Source organism: Sphaerodactylus townsendi, linkage group LG09, assembly GCF_021028975.2.
Source record: "Sphaerodactylus townsendi isolate TG3544 linkage group LG09, MPM_Stown_v2.3, whole genome shotgun sequence".
In the NCBI taxonomy this organism is placed as follows: Eukaryota; Metazoa; Chordata; class Lepidosauria; order Squamata; family Sphaerodactylidae; genus Sphaerodactylus; species Sphaerodactylus townsendi.
The window spans coordinates 70,811,480-70,825,202 of record NC_059433.1 but is presented as its reverse complement, the minus strand read 5'-3'; the positions used below and the strand labels follow the sequence as shown (position 1 = coordinate 70,825,202).

Genomic DNA, 13,723 nt, shown 5'->3' with positions numbered 1-13,723 from the left:
GAGGCTTGCAAATTCCTTTCTCTTCCTCTCCCAACAACAGACACCTTATCAGGTAGGTGGGGCTGAGAGAGTTCTGAGAGAACTGTGACTAGCCCAAGATCACCCAGCAGGAATGTAGGAGTGTGGAAACACATCTGGTGCACCAGATAAGCCTCTGCCACTCAGATGGAGGAGTGGGGAATCAAACCCGGTTCTCCAGTTTAGAATCCACCTGCTCTTAACGACTACACCACACTGGCTCTCAATGAAATGGCAGCATTGGCAGGTGGAGATTATGGCACCGCATATCTACTTAGCTCCCTCCCCTTCGCAAACTTCACTCTTCTCCAAGGGCATATCTTTTTTAAAACAGTGCCTAGAGCAACAACTGAAATCACCCCAAATATCTTGGAATTTCTGAATCTGGAGTTTACAACCCTACATGAAGTGGATTAAACATCCTTTCCTGTTTCTCTCTTCTCTGTCCTCCTCTCTTGGAATTGCCCTTCCTGCTCCAGGCTATTGCTCCAGGCTGTCACGACCTGACTGTCGCTGCAGCCATGCTTGTAACGTATAGTTTGGGTCTCAACCCTCTTTGGGCCTTTCCCCACTTACCTTAAGCCCTGCGCTACTCTCCTCAAGTAGCGCAGGGTCCCCCAGCACTCCCCACGACAGGGGCGGCGACAGCGCAGCCGCCCCGACGCTGCTGCTGTCACGCCCCCTCAGCACACGGCATCTCTGGCGCTCTTGTAAATGGCGCCTTGTGATGACCCCGTGCAGAGCGCGGGGTCGTGGGGACGCCCGGGCGAGCGGCATAGGGGGGATCACGGAGAGTGGGGAAACGTCCACAGACAGACAGATACCGGGAGTTAATTTAATGGGATCCATCCTGAGCCAGGGATTCTAGATCTGCTCTTTGAAACACGGACAACACAGCTTTGTGGTTTCAGCCACCTGGTTACAGGGAGGGGAGCCATGCTTTTCCAATTAAAATAACAAGAGATGAATCATCTGCAAATGCGCAAACATCAGCAGCCAGACGGTTCCGGATGCCCCCACAAAGCACACCGATGCTGCTTTTTATTCCTGTGCCTTTTCATCTCCACATCCTGGTTTGATAAGACCTCGGTTCGATAAGGTCCTTCTCTGTTAGGTGCTCCAGTTCTGACCCGCCATTAATTATCACCCGTTTTATGACTGTCTGCTTCTGTGACAGGGAGCCCAAAGAGCGTCTCTCACTTCTCGCTTGTGTCAGTGTCAAACCATTCTTTAAACATCTTCTAGCCTCTCTTATCTTCCGTTGACCTGCGAACAAAAGAGATCGCAAATTACAGGGGCACTGAGAGTTCATTTCTGCTGTGGCTTGGAGACTGGAAGGCTGTGTTGTTACAGAATTCTGGATTCCCAGGTCATTTCCACCCTACCTGTTGCCAGAAATTGCTGCTTTCTCTGCTTGATTGTATGCCTCTCACTTATTTTCTCAGGGAGAAGGTGAATAGAAGGTGAACCTCCTACGCAGCAGTGGCGTAGCAGGTTAAGAGCTCGTGTATCTAATCTGGAGGAACAGGGTTTGATTCCCAGCTCTGCCGCCTGAGCTGTGGAGGCTTATCTGGGGAATTCAGATTAGCCTGTATACTCCCACACATGCCAGCTGGGTGACCTTGGGCTAGTCACAGCTTCTCGGAGCTCTCTCAGCCCCACCTACCTCACAGGGTGTTTGTTGTGAGGGGGGAAGGGCAAGGAGATTGTAAGCACCTTTGAGTCTCCTGCAGGAGAGAAAGGGGGGATATAAATCCAAACTCTTCTTCTTCCGTCAGCCAAAAGTGTGAGGGTCATCCTCTTGACTGAGCAGTCCAAATTATGGCAATATGTATTAGAGCCAGCATGGTGTAGTGGTGGATAAGAGCAGGTGCACTCTAATCTGGAGAACTGGGTTTGATTCCTCGCTCCCTTAGGAGTGGCAGTCCAAATTGTGACAAACTGCCTGGACACAGTGTGTAACAGACTTCTCGCTGTGATATACCTCTAAAGAGGCCAGCCACAGATGCAGGTGAAATGTTAGGAACAAGATCTACCAGACCACGACCACACAGTCCGGAAAAGCCACCACAACCAGTTGAACCCGGCCGTGAAAGCCTTCGACAATACATAAAGCAGTCTCTCCCCCTCTCTTGTTGAGCAGTTTGCCAAGAGAATGAACAGAATTGCACCCTTTAAGATGGGCAGCATCCCTGATCAATCATTGTGAGCAGTGGTGGGATCCAAAAATTTTAGTAACAGGTTCCCATGGTGGTGGGATTCAAACAGTGATGTAGCGCCAATGGGGCTGGGCGGGGCACAATGGGGGCGTGGTCGGGCATTCCGGGGGCGGGGCATTAATAATTTCTCTGTTACTGTAAAAAACTCTTACTGTAAAAAAAAAAGAGTTCCTAATTTCCAGCTGGTATCTTTCTGTCCGTAATTTAAAGTCATTATAGCAAGCCCTATCATCTACTGCCAACAGAAACAACTACTTCTCCTCTAATTGACTGCCTGTCTAATACTTAATACTTTCAAATACTTAATTTTGTTTCTAGAAATCAAAAGAAGGATGCTTTCCTTAAACAAGGAACTTTACCATATTTCTAAAACATGTTTTTAAAACAGCCCAACAGGGAGAATTGTCCCGTTTTCTACCTTTGCTAACCAGCCACATAGGAAACAACAGGACTTTATGATTTTTGGACCTAATGGGATTTCTAACAGAAAAGCAGACCCAATTAGTAACCCCCTCTCGGCACACACAAATAATTAGTAACCCACTCTCGGGAACTGGTGAGAACCTGCTGGATCCCACCTCTGATTGTGAGCATCTTTGTCCCTGATCGCTTACGTCCCAATTTTATTATAATTGGGATCCTTTTCATAGTGGGCAGAAGGATTCATTTAATGGGTCCCTTGCTTTGATTTAACACTGACCCATATGATTCAGTTCTGTCTCTTTTGTAATTCCTGTGGATCTTTGGGAAAGCCATCGTTGTTATTCCAGTGTGTAGTCCCCCCCCCCCCCCCGACTGACGTCCTATATCGAGTTGTGGATATATTTCCAAGTTCTTCTGATGCAAACCAGATGCAATGCATATGACAGAACTTACCCAGTAGAAGGAATGCTGCTTTCACCCAAATGGTAGAGGACTATATTTGGACTGTACTATTTCGGATTACAGGTGGAGGTGTAACCTCTATCTGTGGGTTCTGTGGGGCAGAACTTGGAATGAGTTTGCAACAACAAATTTAAAAAAAACCAAAATGGTGTACTTTCTTAACATATAACATCAACATTTAAAATCACACTTCAAGGTCCAGTTCAGGTTGCATTTTCAAGTCCTTATATTTACAGTCTACTGATACTGCCAAGTCCAATTCTTCTTTGCAAGTGGGTTGGCTCCTGAAGACTCCAAGGGCTTGATGAACAGGATTCAACATGATGAAGGTTTCCAGGAGAACTCTCACCCATTACAAACATAAAAAACCTTGAAACAATAAACTCCAACATTTTCAACATAGCAAAAATAAACTGCCTTCCCACTAGTTCCCAACAACATTGCAGTTACCTTAACAAGGTGTTAGGGGCTTATACAAATCAAGGTCCGAGTCTGGTAGCCTTGTCTCCTCCAAACTACATGAGCTCTGCAGCCTCCTGCTGCTTTGAGTCTCCACCCCTTTCTGGGTCAACCCATTCTGAGCATGGGGGTTACAGAGGCTCCTATCATTTATATGTTGTTCCACACAAAATAGCTGCTCAATGAAAAATAGAGGGTGAAATGGGGTTCTAGATTGGCTTTTTCCTGTTGTGCTAGTTTTCTATGCATAGGATTTCGTGTCTGTGTGCAGAGGCATAGCTCCAAGGGGACGGGTGGTGGTGGTGGTGCACAACACACTGGGCATGTGTCCCTTTGGGGGTGTGGCATGGGCATTCTGGGGGCATGGCAGGGATGTTCCGGGGCAGGGTGGGTGAGTTCTGGGGTGGGAAGGGGGCAGAAGATGCACCAGTACACCGGGTGCTTTCCCTCCTTGCTACGCCTTGTGTGTGTGTGTGTGTTTCAATATAGAAGAATTCCATTAGCCACTCCCTGTCATCTAATGATGCAAGTATTTGGACCCCCTCCCCCCAAAAAAAATTATTCACAGTTTGTAGAAGTTTGTATAACTAATACCTTTGTAGGATCCATAGAGCTAAATCAAAAATGGAATTTACAAGAAAAATAAATTGACTTTTTTTTCTTTATTCAACCATGTGTTGTTTAACATAATTGTAGTAATGCACCGCTGACCCAGCAGCACCGTGGTCGAGCGCTGGAACCTGCAGCTCCCTCTGACCTTCTGGTGGCACGCGCCCCACTCCCCTCATCCCCTATGAGTCCCGCGGGTCATGAACTGGCTCTGGCTCAGTCACGGGCATGGGGACAATGGTCTTGCCCAGGTGAGGGACTCAGGCAGCTTACGCTCCCCTCTCCGCCGTTAGCCAGGTGAGATCGCCCATCACATGATCTCCCAACCTCCAGCTCTCGAGACTCCCTGCGTTCCTCCTTCTACGCCCCGATAGAATCCCTTAATAAAGATTGGCAGAGACCAGCTGCGGAGGTTGTCGGGATCCCACTTGGTAGCGCTTCCTGTTGCTGGCGGCTCTCCACCAGATGAAACCTCACTCGGCGTCTAGCCTATTCCTTAGCGGCGACCCTGCGGGGGATGACTAGCTGGTGCAGAGCCGGGAATCCCTCGGCTCCACCCTGCTCACCGTGCGCCTGGGAAGGGCGGTGAAGTCCCGCTGGATCGAGCGTCCAGGGGACCACCCGTTTGGTATAGCCTGTCCTCCTGGTCGGCATCCAGAACTTCAGCGTCCTAGGACACTCTACCGATCCCGGCCAGACACCGGTGAGTATAGGGCTTGCAAAAGCAGGGCTTATGACAAACAGTTAGCGAACTAAAGATTAGCGAAATGCGGCTTAGGGTCTCCATAAGGGGAGCTGCGCAAATTGGTTGAGGAGATTGACTCAATGTCCATGGGTACCGAGGGGGGGGACGGTGAATCTGGGATTGGGAGAGCATGAGGCACTCTTAGCACAGAGCCTCAGCGGTGTGCTACTACTGGCGATGGAACAATGTTATGTAAGCCATCCAGCCTGCGGACCACAAGCAAAACCCTTGTGACCGCCCTCCTTTGATCTTTCACCTTCAATTTCACCCCCGAGATTTTCTCTATCCCACTGCCCGGGCCTCCTCCTTCTGCCTCCCACTTGCTTCGCCTCCCTTCAAACTCTCCAGCTTTCACTCTACGGCGTGACGCCCTCCTCCTCAGCTCCGCCTTCCGCCCTTCCTCCCTCATTTTTCTGGAGCCACGCACCCCGTCCAGCGCCCGCGTAATGGCGGGGTTTCAAAACTCTGTAGGCGCATTAACCCGCGATCTGGGAGGAAACCAATGAGGAGAATGATGCCTACCTCCCTCGCTGATTGTCAATGCCTTTCCCTCGGTCCTCCTGCCTCTATGCCTTCCGCCCAGATCTAATCTAAGCTCAGCTGATCCTAAATCGTTGCCTGCCCTCGTTTTCTTCCAGCTCGCCGTTCCTGCTATTTGCAAATCACCATGCCTCCGTCAGTGCCACAGGAGTAAGCGCGCATTTCAAAATCCCTGCAAAAACCACTGATTTGCAGCCGGAAGGAATGCTGACGGAAAGAAAACTTACCAACATCTGGCACTGTGCGTGCGTGCGCAACAAGAGGACTGCCGTTTTGGAACCCTCACTCAGAATGTCACGCCACAGGACAATGAGGCATGGAGGAAGACGCGTTATACGATGGCCTTAAACTAGAGTCCTTCGCGGAAGGAAACCCCCTTGGCCCCTCAGCCGGGTTCAAAGCCAGATTTCGCAGCCTCTGAGCCGCGTGCAGATTTCGCTCAAAGCACCCAGTAACAGCAAAATGCGTCAGTACCTCAAGAAGGAGCAGGATCCCAGCCTGCGGAGGAGCCGCCCTACGAGAGACCCAGATGGTGGGCTTCTCCGAGTTTGGGTGCAACCATTCTCATAGAGATTCAACCGCATTGCCTGCCTCCTAGGACCCTGTTTGGGCGGTTGGAACCCGCGCCATAGGGGACAAAGGCTTTAGCAATTCCCCATCGACCCCACCCTAATCTTTTCTTCCGCAGCAACACGAGGGAACTGCCGGCCCCTCCCTACGGGGGTCTGGATGATCAAAGCAAGCCCAGGAACTGTTTTCTTTGCATCTTTCTCTAAATCTTTCCTATGGATTTGCTATATTACGATATGACTATAATTGTGAATTGTTTAGGGTGCTGCAAAAAAACCCACCTTAGGCGGTGAATGGGATTGTTTACAAATGACTACCCGACGTCGCGTGTGACCTCTCCCTTCTCCTAAGCCTTCCGGGCAATTCTCTGCCTTGTGTCTCCCTAACGCCAGATGTTGCAGGTGATGGGTTGGCCGAGAAATGGGCCAACTGCACCTAAGGAAAACAGCCCAAAACAAACCTTGAAAGGGGGTAACCCCCCCCTGCTCGACCCAATCGGGGATTATCATCCAGCAGACCATATCAAAGTTACTCTTCTCTATTCTCTATCTATCAAAGTTGCCCGCCCCACTCCAGGGCTCCCGGGCTTTCCCATCGTCATCTATAAGGGACTAACTCAGCCAGCCGCATAAACCCCCTGGGGAAAGCGTTGCTTGTCTTTCTTCCATACAGGAGTCCAGCTTTCGCCATGCCAGGCCAGCCCATCCAGCGGAGATGGGCCCGGGGCCTCCCTGGAGGATCCGACCCGCGCCGCCCTGTTGAGGAGACCGATCACCCCAGCCTGGGTCAAGATGGGAGGGACCTCTCTGGAACCAATTACACCATTCTTCCCACCCGAGTCGCAACCCTAGCCCCCGAGTGAGCGGCAGCCTAGACCCAGCTAGCAGGCTCAGGTTTGATACTGTGTGCCGTTGCCCCTCATCCACAGTCGCCATTCTCTCTCCCTCTCTGCCCCTGGCAGAAACTTGGAATTGCAGCCAGGAACATTCCTGATAGATTAACCCTTGGAACTCTGCTGTTTTCAGCCGCTTGAATATTGTTGGAACACGCCTTCTCTCACAACCTTGCTCGTGAGAATCACTGAACCTGCAATGCTAAAGACTATCAGTAGCTCTCCCTACGCTCTTGAGAATCCATGGACTCTAACGCCATCGCTCTGTAGCTTTGGTAGTCAAACAGCAAGAGCCATGCATTGGACAATTATGCAACCACGGGTTGCATTCCTTCCGTACATCATCCAGCCTATGTATCGTTTAGCCATGTTTTATTGCTTACTGTGAACCAACTATTGCTGAAGTTATTGCATGCCTTAATTTTAGAAGTTATGTTATTTGTTGTTGCTGCATTTCCGCCTGTGTCTGCCGGAACTCTCTGCTACCGCCTCACCATCGTTCTGCCTCAGGCTTCACCCCGGAAGCCCAAGCACAGCCGCCGCTCCTGTAACACCAAGACTATTGGCCGGCTGGCCTGTGCCCTTGCGAAGTCCATCAACTCCACCTCCATTGCTCTGGATGCCCTGGCCTCCGAGAGCAGGAAACTTCGTCAAGCGACTTTAGATAATCGTGCCGCCATTGATTATTTGTTGTTATTGCATCACCAGGGTTGTGAGAATGTACATAATATGTGTTGCTTTAATCTCTCTGATAATTCCCAGTTGATTCATATGAAAGTGCGTGAGTTGCAAGAAGTTGTATCCAATCTGAAATACGATGTATTGCCCCATTGGTGGTCAGCCCTCTGGAGCTGGCTGCCGGGAGGATGGTTGAGTGCTATCGTACAGCTCTGCATTGGTTTGATTGTATGCCTCATCGTCGGGTCTTGTTTTGTTCAATGTGTATCTAATATTGCCTGTAACGTGTGTAAGAAGCCCCTCGACTTTCCCCTGCCCCGCAACCAACTTCTAATGTTGCACAAAGCAGCTCGGTCAACTCGACCAAACAGCCGGAACATAATAACAGTCGATTTTCAGGCAGATATTAATGCACTTTGAGAGTGGTGTAATTCTGCTTAATTGACCAGTTTCTTGTACTTGGTCTAATTGTTAGTGCTATGAGTATTTCAGTAAGTAAGGGAGTTTATTGGCCTTCGGCCTCTAGAACTTTTTGGAAAGAGATCACTCCGGCCAAACTTTAAGCCACTCTGGACCTGAGAACTTGCGTATTGCCAACAGTGCAGAAGAGGGAATTCTTCGGTTACCGGTTTTTCAGGGAAAAAGGCAGGGCAGCGTATGCTTGAAAAACAGAAAGTCAAGACAAAAATATTTCAAAGATACTTGATTCCTTTCATGATGGGAATAAAAGAAACATCCACAAATTCTTGGCTCTGCTGACCATGTGGGTGTTTGGTTGATGTCTGTCTTTATTGCTGGCTGGAGTTTTTCATAATTCAGAGGCTGAGCTACTAAAGGTTCTGTAAACAGACCAAATTCATGTTGAGTGCATTCAGAAGTTCTTTGCTTTCATTTGTTTTAAAGCAAATCTCTTGCTCTGGGTTTGTGCATCCAAACAACTACTTGGGGTGGCACTAGACAGGACCTAGAGATCTTCTGGCATTACAGGCCATCTCCAGACTGTAGAGATCGGTTCCTCTGGAGAGAAAGGCTGCTTTGGATGGTGGCATTATCCTCTCCTGAGATCCCTCCTCTCCCCAAGCCCTTCCTAGACTCCACCCCCAAATCTCCAGGTATTTCTCAACCTGAGGTTGTGACCATCCTTGGGAGCCGGGATTTGATTGTATCCAGTGGTGGGATCCAAACATTTTAGTAACAGGTTCCCATGGTGGTGGGATTCAAACTGTGGCGTAGCACCAATGGGGCTGGGCGGGGCACGACAGGGGCGTGGCCGGGCATTCCAGGGCGGGGCATTGCTGGGCGGGGCTGTGGCAAGGACGCAGCCACTTCGCCAGTCCTTGGGCGGGAAACGAATCCATGCAGGCGCAGGCTGCCACGCACCTCCTGCTAGACTGCTTCAAGTTCTACGCACTACTGCTGAGAGGAGGGGCGTAACTAAGGCAAAAATCATGTGGCAAAATCACCAATTAGTAACCCCCTCTCGGCACACACAAATAATTAGTAACCTACTCTCGGGAACCTGTGAGAACCTGCTGGATCCCACCTCTGATTGTATCCCTTAGTCCCAATGTCCTGGTCTGCTAATGTGTAATCTGTGGAAAACTCCCATTTTGAGTACATAGACCTCATGATGGAGCTAACTCAATGCTTACTAGAAGCATGCTGTAATGCAGGAATCCCCAATGTGGTTCCCATGGTTGTCATGGCAGCAGCTGATACCTCTCCCTGTGCCCGCCAAGTGTTTTTTAGAAAGTAGGCAGGGCCTAGTGGATCTTTTGCCCAGCGAGGCTTTTGATTATTCTTGAGAGATTTGAATTGTGCATATTTTTTTTTAAAAAAATTGGCTGCGGCTGCTGCCATAATACAAGAATATTTGCTGTGTGACTGAAAGTAAGCCACAGCAGCCATTTTGTGCCTGACTCTTCCGTCTGAGGCAGCCATTTTGTACCTAGCTCCACCTTCTGCAGCAGCCATTTTGTCCCTGACTCCTCCTCCTGTGGCAGCCCAACATCTTATATTGACATTCCAAAAGCATCTGCAGGCTCAAAAAGGTGTGTGGAGGGAGGCAGTGGTATACTGCGTCTGGACACCAGTTGCCGTTTTCTTTGAAACACACTTTAGTGAGTATGCTGAGCATCTGTAGATAAATGCAAAAAATCAATGTCATAGGAGCAGCAGTGGCGTAGGAGGTTAACAGCTCGTGTATCTAATCTGGAGGAACCGGGTTTGATTCTCCGCTCTGCAGCCTGAGCTGTGGAGGCTTATCTGGGGAATTCAGATTAGCCTGTACACTCCCACACACGCCAGCTGGGTGACCTTGGGCTAGTCACAGCTTCTCAGAGCTCTCTCAGTTCCACCTACCTCACAGGGTGTTTGTTGTGAGGGGGGAAGGGCAAGGAGATTGTAAGCCCCTTAGAGTCTCCTGCAGGAGAGAAAGGGGGGATATCAATCCAAACTCTTCTTCTTCTTCTTTCCCTTTTCCATTCAGCCCTTCAGTGCTTCATCCAGTGCACACTTACAATTTGCAGATAGAAATATAGTGGGGTAGTCTTTGGAGTTGTGCTCTAGATCTCTTTCTTCTAAATACTTTCCCCCTCCTTTCCAAATAGCGATTCGAAGAAAGCCGAGGCCGTGCTGACAGCAAAACCGCCTTCTATCAGGCTCTCCAAAATTCCTTGGGGGGAGAGGACTCCAATCCCATGGTCCAGGATGCTGCCACCTGGTTTTATTCTCTCCAGCACTCATCTGACGATTATGCATCGTTCTCCAGGGCTTTGGAAAATGCCACTCGGTAAGAAACTCTTTTGGGCTGTTCCAAATAGCTAATGCACACATTTTTTAAAAAAATTGCATAGAAAGAAATGGAAAACAAGAAAGACAATTTTCCCCATCTAATAAGCAATTAATAATTTATTACTTTATGCCTGGACTATGTGGTTAGGATGTTTTCCTTTATTAGTGGTCACAACTATTTTTAATTCCCAACTTCTTTCTTCCTTCGGTTATCACTGATTCATCCGCTGGTTTCCCCCCCTCTTATTGGCTGATTCGAAGCCAATAATTTGTGTGTCACCTTGCCGCCTTCTCATTTTGCATCATTGTCTGGTAGGGAAATGGACAACAGTATGGTGTAGTGGTTACATCATCTGTATGAGACTAGAGAGTCTGGTTCAAATACTTACCATATTCAGCTGCGACACTCATTGGGTGAACTTGAGTAAACCTCTCTCTCTCTCTCTCTCTCTCTCTCTCTCTCTAACCTACCCCACAGGGTTATTGGGAGGACAATATAAGAGAGGGAAATCTGTATGCTATTTAGTTCCTTGGGAAAAGGGTGGGTAGCGTTAAAATATATATCAATATTTTAATTTTCACAATTACCAGGGCAGAGAGGACAAATGACACAAAGATTCCATTCTGAGCAGCATTCTCGTATTATGGTGACATCTAGTTGCTCCTTGAAAATGTACTGTATAAACAAAGGAGAGTTATTTAACAAGAAACCACTTGGATAAATATATTAAAAATCTTTAGACCACTTTTAAATTATGTCCTGTGATCTCTTTGCCAAATTCTGATGGGGTTATAACCTCCAAGAAGAATGACTGAAGTTGCAGCTCCCCGCACATGGTGTCATGTGGTTTGGGAGGATTTCTTTAATTTTCGTTGGCTACGCCGGTATTTTTCTGCAGGTTTAAATTCGACCCATTCCTTAACTGGGCCTATAATCAGAGGCCCGCTTGAACCCGCTTGCCAGTGTTTCAGTTCCTATTCTTTCTTTGTGCTGACATGTTTCTTCAGTAAACAAAATGGCTAAGATGCTGCCCAGCCCTGCTCTATATTTGAGAAGTTCCCCGCCCATGCACAGCTGGGCAGTTTCAGTGTAGTTTTTCCTCTTTTGGTCACCACCTCTAACAAATAGGTCAACAGCATTACAAACGTCCCTGTGTTTAACTATGAGGATTTCAAGAGTAGGAAGGTTTCGGAAGTAAAAACGTAAACACAAACACCAGCTGCGTGCAAGGGATGCAGAAAACCCAGGGAAATCTGGATTTCTATGTCATTCCATTTGAGAAGAAGAAGAAGAGTTTGGATTTATATCCCCCCTTTCTCTCCTGTAGGAGACTCAAAGGGGCTTACAATCTCCTTGCCCTTCCCCCTTCACAACAAACACCCTGTGAGGTGGGTGGGGCTGAGAGAGCTCCGAGAAGCTGTGACTAGCCCAAGGTCACCCAGCTGGCGTGTGTGGGAGTGTACAGGCTAATCTGAATTCCTCAGATAAGCCTCCACAACTCAAGCGGCAGAGCTGGGAATCAAACCCGGTTCCTCCAGATCAGAGTGCACCTGCTCTTAGCCACTGCTCTTAGCCACTACGCCACTGCTGCTCCTAGATAGACTTTGAGATAGACTTTGGAAGAAATCCCATGTGCAGAATTTCTGTGTCTGGTTTTTGTGTTGCTGTGGAACCAACCAATCAATCTTAAATGTTATTGTATAGCCATAGGCCATAGGTGTCAAACTCGCGGCCCTCCAGATGTTATGGACTACAGATCCCATCATCCCCTGCCAGCACATGCTGGCAGGGGATGATGGGATCTGTAGTCCATAACATCTGGAGAGCCGCGAGTTTGACACCTATGCCGTAGCCCTTCACAATGTAAGCTATAAAAAGAAAAAAAGGAAAAATGATAAATAAGTTATTAAAACACAATATAAAACGTAAAATCGTCAGTCACAAGGTTCCTACTGTAGAGTTCTTCCCAGTAGTTAAATAGATAGTATTAAAAACCCTATTAAGGGTGCAAGATCGTACTAGGTGGAAAGTCATTTTGAGTTTACTGCTTTTCTTTGACACCACCTTGATCTTGCTGGCGGCCAGGGCAAACGGAGCCATCTTATAGGATACAAAAGAGTCAACGCCTGAAAGTGGAAAGTTTAATTTATCTAAGTCAGAATAAAACTGTATCATAGTGTCATGAGATCAAGACTGAGGACTCCAGTCTTGCCTCTACAAATCTGGGTTCTTTCGAACCAGTCACTCCAACTGCTTTATTTCAAACGATAAAATAAAAAAGATTGCTTTTACATAGTTTCCTCAGCATAGTACATTCTCATAGGATTCCTTTGTTTCAACTCAGAGCAGTCATTCTCAACCAGGGTTCCGTGGTACCCTGGGGTGCCGTGACCATGTCCCAGGGGTACCGCGGCAACACTACCGCCCCCCCTCATTTTTGTGGTGTCTCCCACCGGCACCAGCAAGGACATGGAGCTGGCACATGGGGCAGGGCCTGCCACAAGGTCAGCAGCCACCCCCACCCCCAGTGCTTCCCTTCACCCTAGGAGGGGAAGGTGGGGGGTGTGGCAAGCAGGGGCAATGGGAGGGGAAGGTGGAGGGTGGCGGCAGGGGTACCGTGAGATATGAAGAGTGAGGTCAAGGGTACCCTGACCTCAAAAAGGTTGGGAAACACTGACTCAGAGCCATGGCAGGGAGCTGTTTCCCTTAGCCTGGTCCAACGTGGAATCTCCTTAGCCTTTGTCTCTCATGGCTCAGGAAAATTCTGTTCCGGCCAGTAGGTAATTTAGGCCTTTTGAAGTTTACCCTGGTACATTTGCATAAGATTTCCGGATCTCTCTCCTGAGATCAAAGCTACTTCTCATGCCTATGTTACCTTTTGGTTTCTAAATCTCTCCATCACACATAGGCCCCTTCCGCACACGCAAAATAATGCGTTTTCAAACCACTTTCACAACTGTTTGCAAGTGGATTTTGCTATTCCGCACAGCTTCAAAGAGCATTGAAAGCAGTTTGAAAGTGCATTATTCTGCATGTGCGGAATGAGCCATAGTAATAAGCCTGGAAAGAAATTTAGTCCTTGGTTGTCAATTCAGAGGATAGTCTAGCACAGGGGTCTGCAAACTGTGGCTCTCCAGACGTTCATGGACTACAATTCCCATCAGCCCCTGCCAGCATGGCCAATTGCATCCCAGCAAAAGTTGTCCATAGATGCTAAAATGACTAAACTGATCCTATTGTTCTTTGGTCATATTATAATAAGGCAAGAGATGCAGAAGAAGAGTTTGGATTTATACCGCACCTTTCTCTCCTGT

General features: G+C 48.3%; 1 protein-coding gene across 1 annotated transcript in view; it reads left to right on the top strand.

The window, feature by feature from the left end:
• Nucleotides 1–13,723, top strand: part of TG (thyroglobulin) — a 188,198-nt gene that overhangs the window by 147,276 nt on the left and 27,199 nt on the right. Inside the window, exon 41 of the mRNA XM_048508584.1 lies at nucleotides 10,225–10,406. Coding sequence (XP_048364541.1) covers nucleotides 10,225–10,406 — 182 coding nt within the window. The remainder of the gene's footprint in view (nucleotides 1–10,224; nucleotides 10,407–13,723) is intronic.